The 18,045-nt window shown below is 50.7% G+C and overlaps 3 protein-coding genes across 3 annotated transcripts; 1 reads left to right on the top strand and 2 right to left on the bottom strand.

Annotated features, from left to right (window-relative positions):
- Nucleotides 1–624: 624 nt before the first annotated feature.
- PGRI_094110 (anaphase promoting complex subunit CDC16) lies at nt 625–2,983 on the bottom strand (the record flags this gene model as incomplete). The annotated part of the gene is made up of 2 exons (XM_040797124.1): nt 625–2,837; nt 2,887–2,983. The coding sequence occupies 2 exons, from the start codon at nt 2,981–2,983 to the stop codon at nt 625–627; spliced, it is 2,310 nt and encodes a 769-aa protein (XP_040649935.1).
- Nucleotides 2,984–3,640: 657 nt separating this feature from the next.
- Nucleotides 3,641–4,740, top strand: PGRI_094100 (Saf4/Yju2 family protein; the record flags this gene model as incomplete). Its single annotated transcript, XM_040797123.1, has 2 exons — nt 3,641–3,938; nt 4,115–4,740. 2 exons carry the CDS (start codon nt 3,641–3,643, stop codon nt 4,738–4,740), a joined length of 924 nt encoding a protein of 307 aa, XP_040649934.1.
- A 437-nt stretch (nt 4,741–5,177) lies between these two features.
- PGRI_094090 (histone acetyltransferase TRA1) lies at nt 5,178–16,893 on the bottom strand (the record flags this gene model as incomplete). The annotated part of the gene is made up of 4 exons (XM_040797122.1): nt 5,178–5,861; nt 5,910–16,535; nt 16,611–16,768; nt 16,842–16,893. The coding sequence occupies 4 exons, from the start codon at nt 16,891–16,893 to the stop codon at nt 5,178–5,180; spliced, it is 11,520 nt and encodes a 3,839-aa protein (XP_040649933.1).
- Between the last annotated feature and the right edge of the window lie 1,152 nt (nt 16,894–18,045).

Genomic DNA, 18,045 nt, shown 5'->3' with positions numbered 1-18,045 from the left:
AAGGGTAATGATGGGCAACATTGAACGATCGCCCCCTAAGCCCCCCAAATACTAACAGATTGGCAAGCCTCAGCCCGCTAGTGGGGGGGGGAGCGGCGTCATCGTTTTAGTTTTTTCTTTTTCTTTTTCTTTTTTTCTTTTTCTTTTTTGGATTCCAAAGAATTGATCTTATTGGATTTGATATATTGATTGGATAGGAATGATTGACCGAGATATAGAGAATATAGAGAATATAGAAATGAGATGATAAAATCAAAGAAGAAGAGAAGAAGTTGAAGGTCCAAAAAGACAAAGAGATGCCAAGACCACAAGCGTGAACCCTCTTTTCCTCTGGCGTTGGTGGCTTGGGGCTCTGAGGAGAACCTGGTCTATCATATACATTTGATATCTTTTAATATACTATATGTAACTCTTAATATACTCTTAACATAATAGTATTAGCTAAAAGGGGGTTTGAACTACAGATCATTCTAGTCAATCAGACTAGATACAAAGTATGAGTGTATCTATGCCTGCTAGTCCAGTATGAGACCAATTGACCCAAAAGCCATTTTCCTTACCACGAAAAACGCCCGCTGTGATGCATGGAAAATAAAGCAAAATTTCAAAGGGACCAGGAAAGCCTCATTGTCCAGAGTGACTCCGGCCGTGTCTTACCCCCCGACTGCGGCCATTGGGTGGAGCAGGTGTCTCAGTTGTATCCATGTTCGGGGTAGCAGGTACTGCTGGTCGACGTTGTCGACTGTGTCGTACACGGCCGAGAGCTCGGCGTAAAAGACCGTCAGCTTCCTCGTCAAGATCCATTTCAACCTTCTCATCTTCGGCCTGAGGTGTGGCGACATGTGGCACCTCATCCGTCCATTCTTCCACAAAGGGCTCCTGACGTCCACGTCGTCGAGACATCTCGTCTGCGGCGACCCGCTCTTTACCCTTATGTTCACGAGATCGATTAGATCCTCGACGCTTAGTGGACGCTGCACTAGATTCCCGCATGCTCTCCTCAAAAGCCGCACGATCCTTTTGTCGCCCCTCCATGGCCCACAACTCCAGTGCACGTGAAAGTAATGTACCAGCTACACCTGCACCCCCGGCTGCATCGCCGCCGCCACTCGCTCCAAGTACACGTACAGCCTCATGCAAGGCAGTCACCGCGTCGGTAGTTCTACCTAGCTCCAGTAACACAAGGCCACGAGATGTATGAAGAGAACCAGTCAGGCCCCGATCTTCGTAGCCCCCAACCCCAGATGCGGTTGCGATCGCCGCCGAGCCGCCCGTACCCCCACCCAAAAACGGTGAGTAGCCCATGCTGCTGCCTCCTGCGCCCACGCGGAGACATTCATCAAATTCACGGAGGGACTCAGACAGACGGCCCATGCGACGGAAGGCATGGCCTAGGTTCGCATGTGTAGCCACCCAGGCACTGGGTTCGCAATGGAGAGTGGAAGCGAGCGCCAGTGCTTGCCCAAACAACTCGACGGCCCCGCCAAGATGATTTTGATGGTAAAAGACCACGCCAAGCTCGTTAAGAACGAGTGGGTCCCCGCCCACAGCTGAGACGATCCCTGAGGGATTAGGTGTGAGAGAAGGCACAGATCCCGGGGCAGCTCCAGTCGACATAGCATGAGCAGCACATAGATACTCATGCGCCAGAGACATGTTATTGAGGGCGAGATATTGCATTCCTAGGAAGAGTTGTGGAAGATGGCTGCCCTGGAAAAGCCGAGCAGCAGTGCTGTACGCTGCGATAGCTTGGTCATGTTCACCCTCGGCGGCAAAAGTGTGCGCAAATCCAATCCAAGCCGGTGCTGAATGGGGATCCAACAATGAGGCCTTCGAGAAGAAGCGCCGTGCCTCCGCCACCTTTGATACCGAAAGATAGTAGACTCCGATTGCCAAATATGTGTAAGGCTCCTCCGGGGAGTGGTCCGCGAGCATGTGAGAGAGTAAGAATAGAGCATTCGTGGCACCAGTTTCGTAAAGACAAGCAAAGTGGAGTGGATAAATAGCTGGAGCATGGCCAAGGTTGTTCTGGGCCGGAATGCTAGGATTTGTGGAGGCCAGGTCGGTTGATTGAGATGTGGAGAGGATGGAGGAGGTTAATTCCAGAGCTTCTGCAAACCGACATTGTGTATACAGAGCTTCGGCGCGGGATAAAAGGATATCCGGGTTCTCTGCAAGATTGTAATGTGTGGATAGGGTCTCGGTGGCATCGGAGAGGATGGTAGGAGAGGAGTATTTTGATAAACGAGTCGTATAAAGCATTTTTGTAAAATGGGCGGCTTCTTGTGCCATCATAGGATCGGGGGAGGAGACAGAATCAAAGTCTAGTGATTCAAGAAATTCCAATTCCTCTGTGGGAGACATTAGAGAATTCTTCATCAGCTGGTCAAACGCCTCAAAACACTGCACGTCAATGCGCACGGCATCCTTGTAACAGTCCCGGGCACGATCAAACGCATTCTGCTTGGCGAAGCAAAGTCCCCGTAAATAACACATGGCAGCCTCAAACCGTACGTTGTTTGCATCCTCACGTTCCCGCTCCTCGGCACGATCATTCCGCGGTGTCGCGCTCTTCCCATTGCGAAGTGTAACATGGCTCTGATGTTGGATCTTGCGTCGGGTGTGGTTATTTCGAATCAGGTCTGTGGGATTGTGTTCACCGAGAATGGAGAGAGCTTGTTCAAATTGGTTCTGTTTTATGTAGCAGTGTGCAGCCAGGTAACGACAGGCAGTGCTTCGAGAAACGAGATCCTTGCGGGAGAGAAGGGCCAGGGCGCGAGTGAAATTGTTATTCGAGAAATGTACTTGGGCCAGCCAAAATGCATCAGAGTCACTATCTTTACAAGCCAGTTAGTATTTTATGTATTTCACGTCTGTAGTCCTTACTGGTGAGCGCCAGGACTTTATCCCCAATGTAGATTGCGGAATCATGCTGGCCCCGGTTCAGCGCGTCCTGCCTCCAGGAGCGCAGAAACCTTTCCATATTGATAGAGAAAGGACTCCAAGGGCATAAGAGAAATATTCCTAGGTGAGTAGGTAACGTAGAGGTAGAGCAGAGCCCTGGAGCGGGTCCGTACTCTATTTTGATCCAAACAGTGGCCCGTGCGTAGCAGTATCTACTTTTGTTCTAGAGGTAGCAATAGCTACATATGTAGACACTACACAATACATTACATATATTAAATTGGTTAGATATACTATTCACGAAACCATACTGATATCAAACAGTTCTATTATCATCTAGATCTAGCCTGCATCTATTCAAGAGGGATATAATTAGATATATTGAATATAGAGGAGCTACATTATGTCCATGGGGTACAATTATAGATTATGTACGTGCCAGGTCTAGCCCTGGAGACTGAGAGACTCTAAGGAAGGAGCACATGTGACGAAAGAGCGCGCATGTGAGGAAGGAGCGCGTTGGCTGTCACAAGTCACCTCAGATCCTCGCACGTGATCTTTTTCTTAAACTTCGACTCTCCAACGCTCGGACCATCACCACGTGATTTTATTTGTTTCCGATAAGCCTTATCGATTGGTCCGTGCGCAAAATGTCTCCCGTAGCTAAAGCTACAGAATCTAAGGTATGTCTTCTTCCAACTTTCCTTCCCCCATTCCCCATATCCATTAAAACAAGATGGCTGAACGAAAGGTCTTATCCAAGTATTTCCCCCCTGACTTTGACCCAAATTCGGTTCCAAAGTCTGCCAAGCGCGCTCGCAAGAATGAAAAGGCTCCTCGACTCGCCGATAGTCGTTTGATGACTCCATTCTCGATGAAATGCACTCACTGTGGCGAGTTCATCCCGAAGGGTCGCAAGTTCAACGCGCGCAAGGAGACCCTGGATGACAGCTACCTTTCTATCCCGATTTTCCGCTTCTACATTCGATGCTCCCGGTGCAGCGGTGAAATCACGTTCCGAACTGATCCCAAGAGTGAGTCTCAAGTCACAACCCCCCCCCTCCTCCTCCTCCTCCTCCTCCTCCTCCTCCTCCTCCTCTCCTCCCAATCCCCGCACACCCTACCCCTTCTATCCCACCCACCGCGGCGCCCCCCATGCGCGCGCGCCAACACTATTTGTATTGAGATTCTATTAACTAACGCCTATCAGACAACGATTACGAATGCGAGCGTGGTGCTAAGCGCAACTTCGAACCTTGGCGCAACAAGAACGATGAGCAGTACAAAGCCGAGACCGAAGCTCAGACCCTCGACCGACTTGAGAAGAAATACGGCGAGCAGGAAGAGCAAATGGAGCGTGACAAGATGGCCGAGCTTGAAGAGAAGATGCTGGACTCCAAGCACGAGATGAAGGTCGCGGACGCATTGGACGAAATCCGAACTCGCAATGCCCGCATCGAACGCAAGGAAGCCCGTGCTGATGGAAGTGCTCTTGCTACTGTTCAACAAGACCTCGATCAGGAGGCCCTCCGCGCCGCGCGAGAGGAGGAGGAGCAGCGAAAGGCTGATCGCGCGCTGTTCTGGGAGGCGAAGGCTCGCCACCGTCGGGCTGAGATTGAGGCAGAGATGGCCAAGCCGCGCCCCCCTCCCGCCTTTAACCCTGATGACTGGAAGCCCAAGAAGCGCGTTCCTCGCCCTAAGAAAACCTTCACCTTCGGCGGCTACCAGCTCATCCCCAAGCGCAAGGCGAGCCAGGAGCTTGAGGCCGAGCCCAAGGCGGAGCCCAAGGCGGAGCCTGAGGCCGAGGCCAACGCGGAGCAAACCAAGGAGCAGTAAGGGCCAATACATGGGCCAACACATGCCAGCGCCAAGGATTCTTTTTTTTGCTTTTTTTTTATGGGAAACTGAGTTCGAGCCGATATTCAATCGTCAGAATTTGACGATTTGAATTCGAACGACGATGATCACGATGGGAAGGCGTTAACTGGCTGGAGAATATCCATATTTTCAATGAAATCACAATGAAATCAAATTAATAACTATCAAGGCTAATATCTAGCGTATCGAAGACATTCAATGTTGTAGAAGGTAAAAAGGCAAGAAAGAAATCGGTATCACAATCATAGTAACGTCAAGTAAAGCTGCGCCGACGCTCAGAAAAAATAAACCCAGAGACGGAACCTCCACCGCTTCAGAAAGCACAATAGACATACAGGAAGTCCCCTTCGCCAACCGGAAGCACAGAAACACACAAGCCGACCTCGAGCATTAGCTCACAGATACGGCATCCACAACGCATCGCACGACGCCAGGTGTTGGGGATTGACTGCCTTGGAGATCAGATCGATGGTGGTCTGATTGGCAGGTAGGTTGCCCTCGGGCGGGCTGGCGAGGCTGACAGCACGGTTAACAATGATTTCGCTGTTATTGTAAACTAGATCACGGAGTTGCCCGGGGGGTAGGACACCGCGATGCTGAGCCGTAGCCCAGAACATCATCTCATCACGCACGAAGACGCTGAGCTGTTGCTCCAGCTCATGTCGTGGCTCTGTCAAGCAGCGGGCGATTGCCATCATCGCACAGGCGAACACACCCTCCGTCGCAATGGGACCCAGAAGAGTCTGGATATTTGGCGTGAACCTGAAGGGGACTTGCTCGGGGTTGTAGAAGAATGCCTTGGCTGGATTGATGGTGGGGATCAACTCGGCACCCCAGATATCGCCAGTTGAACGAGAGATCATAATTTTGTTTGGGTATCGGTTACCAATGTGCATGACGTAGGTCATGAAAGCGATCGCTGCATACTGGTAGGCAAATTGACGACGGAAGAGCCAGAAGTCCGAGAAGTTGGGGTACGTCTGTTGACAGTATTCCAACACCACGGTACTCGGGACCCACTTATCTTGGATCGCAGTCAAGATTTCTGTACGAAGGACTTGTTGTTGATCGGGCGTGCGCTGCAAATTGTTAGCTTGTTCTATGAGAAAGGTGGTTTGCAAACTTACATTCTGCTTGGTTTCTGCCAACGACCGCATCTTGTCCATTGTGAATAGCACCGGGTCATCCTTGTTGATACCCTTGCGGCGGCAGTAATCCTCATAAATTCCCTGCATGGAGATGTACGAAGAATCATCGCGCACCAAGCGAATGTGTGGTGCTAGAGGGACCATTAACGGAAGGTGGAAGTACAAATTCCGGCGGCGACTCTCCTTGCGTTTCGCAAGCAGACCATTGAAAATCCGGAATAGCTGAAGAATGCGTTCTTCGCGCCTGCAGTGACGGGCAGCAGGATGCTGGACTGCAAATGCTTGTACACTGCCATCATGCCCCCGGATCTTCAAACGGCGGTGACAGACACCAATGCCTCGGATGAGGTCCACATCGGGAAGGAAACGGTCGATGCGGACAAAGTCTTGGTTCTTATCCTTGTGGAGTAGGTATTGGCCGGGAACCTCAACCTCATCAAACTTCAGGAAGCGGAACTCACTCAGGTGAGGCGAAGAGTTCTCAAGGAATGTGTGCTGTGACCTACGATCGAGTTTTTCCTCGAACTTGTCACGCCAGCGCCGCAACTTTTGGATGTACTCGTTCATAGTTGGCTTTTTGGTAACAAAGTCCGCCTCAAACGACTTGCGAATGTGAGCTGGGAGAATTGTCTCTGCGAATCTGGTGATGTTGGCTTCTGTCGCAGCAGGTAGCTTGAAGTCTTGGGCATAAGATCCAGGCATGCGACCCACGTAGGCCAGTCCATCGTTCAAGAGAGCAACGATGAGTCGGTAAGCATCCTCGTCGGGAGGACACTTGAAGTTCTTGTGGATCTGGTCGACCATTGTCTCCATAGACAGAGCAAGCAAGGGGAAGGCCGTCTTGAGTCCAGACATGATTTCGTCTGAGTACTCCCAGGGTTTCTTCAAAGGCTCCTTCTCGCCGTCCGCCGGTGCAGCTTGGTTCAGTTGCGGTGTTCCAGTCTGACCTGGCACTTGCAGATGGATTTGCTGTGTCTGGCCCGGAGTTTGGCCAGCTTGTGGAGATGCCTGCACGGGGTTCTGTGGCTGTGCAGGGGACTGGGTTGCCGGATTCTGCGTAGCAGGTGAGTTCGCAGGCGGGACTGACGGGGATGCAGTCACAGCTTGGGCTTTCTGCGCAGGAGAACTGTCGGCACCAGCTGGATTAGACTTTATACTTGGCGAGGATCCTTGCTGCTGCTGTCTGGCCCGATTCAGCTTCTCCTGCTTCTGGTCATGCTGCTTCTTGATGCTCAACATGTCCTCTCGGTTTGTACGAAGCAAGAAGAACAGAGCTTGCGGGTACAACTTGGCGATTTTGACCAGGACAGCCTTGCAGAGGCGCGCCTCCCGGTGGGACAAGCTGGTAAGAAGTTGAGGAATGAAAGTAATCCAGTACCACACCGGGGTATCTCCCTTGAAGTTCTCGAACGCACTTGCAATCTTTCCTTCGTCGTTGTCCAGACTGAGAAGCCAGAGAATTCTGCTGAGCAATTTTCGGGATTTCGCACTCTTGTACAAACCAGCGGCCTCTAGGTAACAACTAACGGCATTGCTAGCAAGCTCATAGTCGGTCGGATCTGCCTTGAAGCGCTGGTCACTGTATTGTCCCCATTCCGACCATGCCTTAGCAAGGCGGAGATCATAGTAAAGAGCAACTCCAAACGCCTCATTGGCCTCATTTACATGGTCAAGCTTAGCGAGGAACATGCCCTTGAGCGTGTAGAATTCGGCCTTCTGCTGCGGCCCGAAGTAGTTGAGGTTAGTATTGTTGATGACATCCAACCCGCTGTTCAGCTCCTTCGGATTCTGGTAGTGGCACTTCGCTTGCTCGCGAAGCTTGAGGAAGGCCTCTTGGATTTCGATGTTCGGAAGGGTGTAGATACGGCTTAGCTGGTTGATGCAGACCTCTGGCATCTGGTGCTTTCGAGCTACATGCGCGAATCGGTTGATGATCCAGGCTGTTTCATGGTATCCGCGATAGGCGTAAGAGTTGCTGGCCACATTATTTGTCTGTGGTGGCAAAAGACTGAGGTACGTGCCGTTGATGAGCTGGAAGATGTGTTGACGCCAGGTGACAAGATCTTGCCATGTGTTGATGTCATCCCACAGGTTAGGCAAACGGTCTCTCCAGGTTCCGAGGAGCAGCTTCAGCTCGGCAGACTTGGTATCCAGGTTCCTTTCATTTGTCTGAGCCAAGCTACTACAGATGTGGCTTGCATCGTGCAGCTCAACCAAGAGTTGGAAATGCTGAAGGATGGGAATATGGGCATTGGTGATGCGCTTCGGCAATTGAAGCCATTTGCGAATGGAGAGCTGGATAGACTCGTCGCAAACGCTGTTGAAGTCCTGGATATTGTCCTTCTTGGTGTGGTATTGGAGAAGGGCCATGAATGCCTGGAAGAAGGTGCGTCTCGGAGTCGGAGCATCGGATACAGACTTGATCAATGACTCAAGCTGCTCGCGGTTACCTTCACTCTGCCAGTTCTCAATGTTCCTCCAAGCAGCTTCGAGCAATAGATCGTTGAGGTTCTCATGCTTGGCGAAGTCGCTCAAAATCTCCCATTGCTGGAGCTTCTGGGCGCAGATCAGCCAATGATCCTCCCATACAAAGTATTCACCCTGTGAAAATGGCATGGCACCCGAACGAGCCTTGATTTGCGCGTTCTCGTAGAGTTGTTGAGCCTTGTCCCACATTCCTTGTTGCTCATACGAAAGCGCAGCATTGGTTTCAACAAACTTGCAACGGCGGCGCCAGGTTCCGTAAAAGAAGTCATCTTCTTGGAGGCCTGCGTAGACCTCAACGAGAGCATCGAGGTTGCTTTCGCGTACAGTGGGCGTGTCAATGATGGGATTAATGGCAGTCTGCTCGAGGTAGGTAGCAGCAGTATACCATGCGTCGTAGGTCCGGCTGAGATACTTGATAACATGTGGAGGAATTTTGAACCGGGGACTAGCACGGACAGTACCCTCTAGGAGGGCCTGCACCACGTTGGGTCGCTTGTCAAGTTGTCTGTGATGGTACTCACGAGTGAGCAATGTAACCATGTCCTTCTCTAGATCAATGCAGTCTTTATTGGACAGTGTGGACCAGAACAGAGGGAAGACTGTAGTCCACAACTTGTACGCAACATTCGAATCGGTGTGTTGAAGCTGACATAGAGGCTCGATCAGATCTCGGACTCTCACGTCGCCGATATCCGACATGAATCGCCTCCGGTCTGCGACGAAAGTCTCCAGCTGGTTGTCAACCATGACGTCGGCTTTCCTCGGGTCTTTCTCTCCGCTGCCGAAGAGGAACGACACAGGGAATACGGTGAAGTCTTCATGGTGCAAGCGGGCGGTGGTTGTCATGTCCACACATCCAAGTACTAAGTGTGATGCTTGAGCCAGCCAGAAGGAGTCAGCAAGGGTATCCCAGTTCTGGCATGTGAGGACATAGCTGAGACGCGAGCTCGCGAGACGAGTCAAACTCTTATCAAAGATTTGCATAAAGCGGTTCCGCATTTCGACGTCTTGGGCTCTTGTGCCAATCAGGAAAGCATGCTCTAGACGGACTGTCAATTCAGTCCGAGTGATTTTCGAGTCTTCGTAGATTCGAATGACAAGGTCGAGGAACTTCTTCAGCATTGTCTGATCAGGTCGGGATTCGAAAAGCAACATCTTATGAAGAACAGCAGTTTTCTCCTTCAGAGTCGGCCATGACTCGGTGGAGTGGAAGATCCACGATTCCGCCATTCCCAAGATCTTGCTGCACAACTCGATATTTTGTGAGCGCTCCACAATCTGTGCGAGAACGCTCAAGAATGGACGACGTTGGTCTCCAAGATGAGACATTCTAACGGATATGAGTTCAATAGTCTTGAGGATGAGATCAACTCCGATCTCAAACTCTTGTTGATCGGTAGTCGGAGCTCCTTCGGTAGGTTTGTTTCCGTTCGTCAACTGCGCACCATTCTGGGTTGAAGCAGCAACATGCTCCTTAGCAAGCTTCGTAGAGAAGGCCTTCATCACTGCGGGAATGTGTGCATCGATCTCGACGGGCTTGATCTTGGAGAGCGTCCACAGGATGTTCAGGCTAGAGACGTAGTTGCTGGCGGAAAGTGTCTCGGTGGCGATGGCAGACAAGTACGACCCAAACTCTGAAGGCGTGCCCTCGGTGTCCATCGCATCCTCGTCATCAGGCTGTTCATCTGGAATAGCCTCCAAAACACGGCGAACCGGAGGCGGCAGCTTGTGCAAAACATCCATATCGTCTTCCAGCCCATGTAGACAATCCTGAATCTCTGGGTTGTCTGATTTCAAGGGTTTCTCGAGAAGTTTCTGAATGGCTGGAAGACGAGCAGCAATCCACTCGCTGGGCTTAGCCGCGATAAGCACCCTGACGACCTGCAATGTGTTGACCATGTAGGTGATCTTATCCTCGACTTTATCACCTTTATCGCCCACTAGAATTGGTTCGGTTACCTTCTGGTAGAGATCAATGTCCAGATCGCCCCAGTATTCAGGGGAGAGAAGGCTGCGAAGCAAGTTAATCGCCTTGTTGATCATTTCGCCAGTGGCCACAGGGTTTTGCTGCTTTGTTGTGGGCATTTGACGAATTTGCGCAGCTGGAACCAAGAAGCGCTCGGGGATCGTAGTGATGAACGTAATGAGATACTTGATCAACGATGCACGCAAATCAGTAGGCACAGTGTAGTCCGATCGTTCGCGGCTACTAGGAGGTCCAAGAGCAGGGGACGGAGATGGCTCTTGGGATTCCTCCAGCTTGCGTTTCCGGGCGACTGGAGACTCAGATGTTCCATTAGCCAAGTGGTTGGCCTCGGCATTCTGGGCCCGTTTTTCTTCCCAGTGCCAAATCAAGCTGATCAAGTTCAGTGCAAGCTTCTTGCTGTCATTGGAGGTGTTTGGTGGACCAGTGATCTTGACTAGAGACGGGACAATGAGCGGCACAAAGTGCTCCCTTGATTCGTAAAAGAGATCGGGCTGTCGAACCAAGAACTGGAATATGCTCATAACCTGCTGAAGGTTGGCAGTCTCCTCAGCTAGGATACGACGGGGCCATTTAGCCCACAATGGGTACCGTGCCTCTGCTCCAGAGCTGTTGGCTGTTCGTGTGGGGAGGACAGGGGCCAGGACATCAAGAGCTTGCGTGACAAGGGCTCTGCCTTCATTCTGGTGAGCCCTCAGCAATGCGACATAAACCTGAATCACAATCTTGAATGGGGTCTCGTAGTGCGCAATGAAGTAACTGATCAAAACATAGGCACCATACTTGTTGATAATGTCTTCGAGACGGATGTAGTTCCAGGCAAACTTGATGATATCTTTGCGGGAATCTTGCACCGTTTGCGAATGATACTTGATCAACAAAGCAGATAGTTGCAGCAGCTCCATACGTGAATGGTCGACGCCTGCTTGATTAGACTCCTCGCTCAGATCAGCCAGCTGAGGCTTCCACAAACGGCTCTGGATAGACTCGGTCATGCTCTTATCCATCAACTTGGGTGTATTGGGAGGGCTATTCCAAGTGACCTGGACGTCCATGGCAAAGATCGGGTTGACTAGGTGGCGGAAGGCGTAAGTCTTAGTCTTCTGCGGGCAGCTCTTCTGGCCGTAGAGATCGAGACAGCGCATGATAACAGAGCGCCGATAATCAATGGACTCATTAGAAATGATGCTCTTGTAGATGAACTTTGGAAGGGCAAGCGTGCGTTTCAACTCATCGGCAGAGAGTCCGTCAATCACTTCGAACAGGAAGTCGAGATCGTGAGTGGCCTCCGCCAAGTACATGGTGAAGATATCCATCAGTTGGTCTTCGGCTTGTTCCACTCGGAGTCGCTCATCAGCTGGCAGACTGTCACCACGAAGTTTCCTCTCCAGGTCTCTTCCGGAAGTCAGGAGCTTGTTTCTCATCTCTGCAAGCGAGACCAACCAGCGCTTGGTTGAACTGTAGGAACAGAGGGAGTGTGCGACATAGACTCCGTTGATGGCAGCAGTGTTCTTGCCATCGGCAGCGTCCTGGCCAAAGGCGGCAGCGGAGAAGCCTTCCATATCAGCAACAATAGCATTTCGTAGTCCTTCACTCTCGGGATCAGCCAGGATCTGTCCGAAGAATCGTCCGAACCGCTCATCATTGAAGCGCGCAAAGAAGAATGTGAGACTCTCTTTGGGGTAGCGATTGAGATACTTCACAAGTGGTTTTCGGAATGGACTGTGTGACGTTCTTCGAAGCTTCAGTTCGAGATCCAAGACCTTGTTGACAAGGTGCTCCATGAAAGAAGTGGCGGCAGGAGGAAGGAGGTGGAAGATATTGAAGATAGCAGCGACTATCTTCATGGACGAGCTCTGCTCAACAAGGCTGAAAGACACCTTCTGTAGTGTGGCATCATCCGCGATGACCTTCATATGATCAAGTAATCGAGCACCGATCTCGACTTTGAAATAGTTCGTGAGCAGTGTCAAAAGTCGAGCAAGACCATCCAAGCCAGCAACACTAAGGCGCTTGGGATCCTGGAGGTTCATGAGGATAGGGCGCAGTCCGTTCTGCAACAGATCCTTAGGAAGCTTGTTGGTTTGGGTGAGCACATCCCGAAGACCCGCATTTGCGGCTTCGATTACCTCCTGGGACTTTGAGTATAGTGACTTGAAGAAGACAGAGATGATGCGAGCCCTGCTCGTGTTCTGTGGCGTGTTGGCAAACTCGGAGAAGCTCATTGCCATGGATAAGAGACGAAGACAAGCAACACGAAGGTTCACGATCATATCTGCAGTCTTGAACTCGTTCGGCTTGGACGCTAGGGATTCATCATCAGCGTCAGCCAGTGCGAGTGATTCCAGCATTAAACGGTTCAACGGTTCATTGAAGGTGACGATATCGTTGTGAAGGCCGAGGCAGTACGTGATGGCATCGATGAAACCGATCTGCGTTGGGAAAGGCAGAGCACGCAAAGGCTTGTTGAAAATGGACTGCAAGAGACGGTCTCTGACTGGAAGAATAAGCTCGTGCACCTCACAGCCAAGAACATCCTTCAATGTAGTGAAGCAACGACGAGCAGTCTCCCGGACATGTTTGTTCATATGCGCGAGCTCAAAGACGAAGAAGCCGCATATCGCATACAAGCGGCTCTTCTCGTTCTTCAAATCCTCTTTGGGGATGAGCTTGCCGCATCGTTGGAGCATTAAGGTCATTGTCTTTTGTGACTGAAGCCGCGTTCCAGCAGGGAGATCCGCAGGCGTGTCCTTGATAACATACATCAAAGCGCGACAGAACTCGACATGTCGCTCATAAAGCCATGTATCTCCCAAGTCCAGCTTGGTTGCGAGCAGGCTGATTCCCAGGCTTCCACCGGCTTTGGTGAACCACTCCTCACTGTAGCAACTATGGCAAAATACACGACCCAGATGCACGAAGAACGGCAGTTTGGCTGCTTTGTCGGGCGATCCGAAGATGACGCCCGCAGCATCCTTCACGACAATCATTGCCTGCTCAGCTGCTTCTCGGACGTGGACGTCGTCAGATGACAAACACTCGACCAAAGCCTCAGCAAGAATCCTGGAGTCAAGGTACACAGGGCCCTCCCCGTTTGCAACGTCAAAGGCTTTGCGACCGTGCCGGACCTGAGCCAAAGCACGACCCACCTCTACAAGAGCAAAGTGCTTGCAAACGTCCGCCACAAAGGCTGTGGCGGTTTGCTCGAGCTCGGGGATAGTGGTGGCAAAGATACAAGCCTTGATCAGTTTCTTTACTGTTGCTTCCTGCGCAACCTTCTTCGGGATAGAGGCCGACCTTTCAGACTTGTCAAGAATATCTGCCATAGCACCAGGTTTATTCTCGAAGAGATCATTTGCATGGAGTCTGATCAAGATTGCCAGGTCTTCGGGGATGTTATCGTAGCCGATTTGGAGTTTGAGGTGGGAGCTGAGCATGCGGTAGGCTTGCTGCTTGTAGTAGATGTCCGAGGCTTTCCCAGAGTCCGTCTTTGGGACCTCCATGAGTTTACCAGCAGCGAGATCAATGCCGATATCTACAGGGAAAGGCCGCTTCTCGTTCGGGCCGATCAACCTGATATCGAAGCTTGGGTTATCATCAGAAAACTGCTGGAACGACAATTCTGGCGGGTGGTTGAGGAACTTTCGATTCCGTCCGCCAAGTTTTCCCAGAATGCGCATAGTAGTGTGCGCGTGGAAGTGATTGTAAGGAGATGGGCGTAAGTGATCCCAAAGTGCGGTCATCAACTCGTCCATTATTGGGCCCATGATTGGATCGAGGTAGTCCGCTGTGAGGTTGTCCACGCAGAGTTCAAGAGTGCGCAAGCCTTGGCCAACGAGATCAGAGTCGGCACGCAAGGCGACCACGATTGGGCGCATTAGATAGCTGAGATGAGGCAGAAGATGGCTCAGCCGGGCAGGAACGGTGAGAGTCAATTCCACGTAAAGATCCCGTTCTTGCGGCTTGCGAGCTGCAAGCAATAGGTTATTGAACGTTTCGAGAAGCATCTCCAGAAGCGGGAGGATTTCTTTGTACAGAAGCTCAAACCGTCCCCCACCAATACTTCGGAAGAGAGATCTCAGAAGAAGGAAGTAATTCATAGGTTCCTCGGCTGTGACTGACAGCTCAATGCACTTGGTTACGATCTTCGTCACATGTGGGTGGAGGACCTGCTCATTTTGCACAGAGAACAGGGTAACAGCCATGAACGAAAGTTTAAACATCCTCAGGAGTATCTTCGCCTTGGTCATGTCGGAGGTCCCGACCTCGTCAATCCGTTCCATAAGATACTGCAAGACCATACCAGAGAATGCGGGAGAAGTGGCCTCGCTAGCCAGGAAGAACTGGGGCAGATGAAGGAGAGCCCCATGTTCAAACATGAGCTCGTGTAAGTACGGAATTTCCGAATGGAAGACTTCGTGGAAGGTTGCGGTGTCAATGCAGTGGAAAACAGTTCCGAAACTTTCCAGAAGCTCTTTCTCTTCGCGCGACATTGGGGCAGTGTACTGGCTCGCAAGGAAGTCGAATGGAGATGCGTAGTTCATCTCAGGAGGGGACTGATCTACCCCATAGTACCGGAACACACGGGCTCCCTCGTGGAAGAGCTTTTTGATCACACTAACTTCCTCGGCATTGTAACCGTACGAGACTTCTGACCAGTTAATAGGAACGTTGCTCGGGTCGATTTGAACATCATCTGGGTTGCAATTCTTCAGTTGCCTGAAGATATTCTTTAGCCCATTGATCAAGTTTCGGAAGAGGAAAATGTTGTCCGAAACTGGGTCACCTCCACGATCACGCGGACTAGAAGTCTTAATAGGAGAAGCCGAGAAGATATCAATCTCGTCCCAGTCCGGTGGCTGGTCCTTCTCGGCAAGGTAGTTCTCGGCGCACGGCTCGGTGTCCTGTCGGAAAACTTTGTACGCCCGGGAAACCTTGACGGCGTTCTTGAACTGGTGGTTCATCGATGCGAACTTGTCACCAATCGCATCTAAAATCATGATTAAGAAATATCGCGCCTCGCGCTTGTCTTCTAGTTTGGAGATATTCTCTGCCATGTTCAAAAGAAGTTTTGCACTCATTGTCTGGAAGCTAGTGCCGGGGAAATCGTCGTGAAGGTTTTTTGTGTAGACTTCGACCGTTCGCCGTATCTGGTCGCGACTGAGATGGTCACGAACATGGTGTATTAAATCAGCCAACATGCTGTAAGCCAGTGGTCTCATGGTCTCGTAGACAGTGAGGCCATCTCCGATGAGAGTCCGCTCATCTAAAAGCTCATCAATCTTCTCCAGGAAAATCTTGCGATAGTTGAAATTGATGATATGACGAATGGCTACCAGCAACTCCTTCCTTGCACCCGACTTCTCTCTTGGGCAATCTTGGAGGAGACGTACGACGACAGAAGGAAGCGTAGGAAGAAAGTCCTGTAGCTGATGGGCATAGAGACGCAATAGATACGCCAGGAAGCTCATTGTTTTGACCTGAGCTGTAATGAACTCGCCAAACGCAGCGCGATTTTTTATTTCCTTACACACGCCCGTAAAGATTGTGCCTTGGGCTGCTGCCTCTGCGTGTGCCTTTTCCTGGGGCTTCGCCTGAAGCAACAAAATGGTTTTGATGAGCGGGACAAACAGCTTGACGTTGGCCGGCACCGATGCGCGGTGTGTCTGAAAGATTGAAACGACGATAATCGGGCACTCTGCGAGGACCTTGAACGACTGCATACCCTTGAGGAGAACATTACTCGACTGCTGATCAGGTCCTAAATCTGATACTGAGGTGGCAGGGGAACTCGGTCGGGGAGACTGGAAGTTTTGTGATGTTGCGTTGGGAGTCGACGGCATTCCGGAGGGCGTGGCCTGGTTGGGGGTGTCGAAAGTATCCCGAACCACTTGCTCCATAGTCTGAAACATTTCCTGGATAAGCTCCAAGAAAGCCTGCACCCGATGTGCGGTAGCCTTGGCTTGGTTCCTCTCCAGATCCATGATGGTCTTCATACATAGCACCGCATTATCTTCGTTCTCGATCCGCGCAAGTTCCATCAACAGATCGACCATATCGACGGCGTACGGCTCCACATCGGGGGAGCCCATGGGTAATCGGTGTAGTGTTTCGAGGATGCAGTTTCGTAATTTCTAATGGATGACCAGAGTGGTTAGCCGACTATGCGCAACATCCATCGAGAGCGAGCTTGTGCCAAAGAATCTCACCTGGTCGTAAGACATGCTGAAGAAGACCGGGTCTCCCTTCAAAATGTTTTTGAATACCGGCCATAGCTTCGCTAGGAATATGGGGTAGCTTGCGCCCGAGCATAATGGCTCAATGCTGTCTCGTAATTCGGTAGCAACATTGGCTCGGACTTTGACATCTATTAGGATAACGAGGTAGTTAGCAAAGAAATCTGAGAGGAATGATAGGCAGCGCAGAGCTCATAAACATACCCAGCTTCTCGTCCCCGAGTTTACTGGCGTAGATATCAATGTTTCGCTCCATCGCTTTGATCTGACCCTTCTCAAGGGCTGGCGACTAAATGGAAAGGAACAGCAATTGCGGCCGGGCCGAGAGGCCGGCTGAGGAGAGCGGAGTGTGCGCAGTCTTCCCGGGGGGGAATTGAGCTCTCATATGTTGTGGTGTGGTGTCACGGAAGCTGTGTGGACTCGGTCGATATGCGAAAAGATCGGAGAAGGTAGAACTTAAACGAAGGAAATCATCAAGTCATTGGGTTCTTCAAGGAAAACACCTAGTGCATTTAGATAAAACAGGTCCGGATAGCAAATGAGTGAATAGAATTACCCCGCGGGGGAGGAGAGGCTGAGGGAGATGGGGGGAGAAAGTTGGGGATTGTATGCGGCCGCGATATTCACGAGAGCAGAACAGAGGACGCGGGCTATCGCAGAGACCCCGAAAGAAACACTAGTCTGCATTAGGCAATTATATCGGTGATGGTTGTTCCGCTCCGAAGCCATTCAAGGTACCGCCCGGAGGCCGGAGGCCGGGGGCTATACAAGTTCAAGTGCGGAGTAGTTGAGTTTGGATGTTTTGATTTTCTTGTCTATGAGATGGATATATGCACTCTAGTCTTATCTGTCCTTTACCCAGGTGGCTGCTCTTACCTGAACGGGATACATAGCTTTCCAGCATCCCCCCGTGGCAGGCCACTGCTCTATACATAGGGTATACTTTAGAAGCAGCAAGTCCAAGCTATAGGAGCTATACTTCGCCTATGGGCTGCTTAACCTATCTTCACAGCACGGCATATATGTACGGATCTCATCTACTAGTAGATTGTACATTTCGTATCATGGGCCATAACAAGCTTAAGGACACAGTATAAGAGACCAAAGTTCGATGCGTATGTAGTTACATACGAGACTGGGCGCTATATATCTTCTCGCATACTGAGTAGTTACTTATATTCAGAAGATATGTGTTCGCAAACAAGATATCATGGAGTTCAACTTTTGGATTGAAGTTGAAGTACCATCCAATGAAAATATATCCAATGAAGATATACATCTGCACCGGGGGTTCTGGTACACCACAACAACTCAACATTGAAATGATAGTATCGCCTTTATCCTTGAAGCACATTGTATATGAAATTGATCTATAACTAGACATTTGATATCATCATTAATTCAGTGA

Source organism: Penicillium griseofulvum (assembly GCF_001561935.1).
Source record: "Penicillium griseofulvum strain PG3 chromosome Unknown contig_15, whole genome shotgun sequence".
NCBI classification, from domain to species: domain Eukaryota; kingdom Fungi; phylum Ascomycota; class Eurotiomycetes; order Eurotiales; family Aspergillaceae; genus Penicillium; species Penicillium griseofulvum.
Note: the sequence above shows the minus strand (reverse complement) of the source record. Positions and strands in the feature narration are given on the sequence as shown.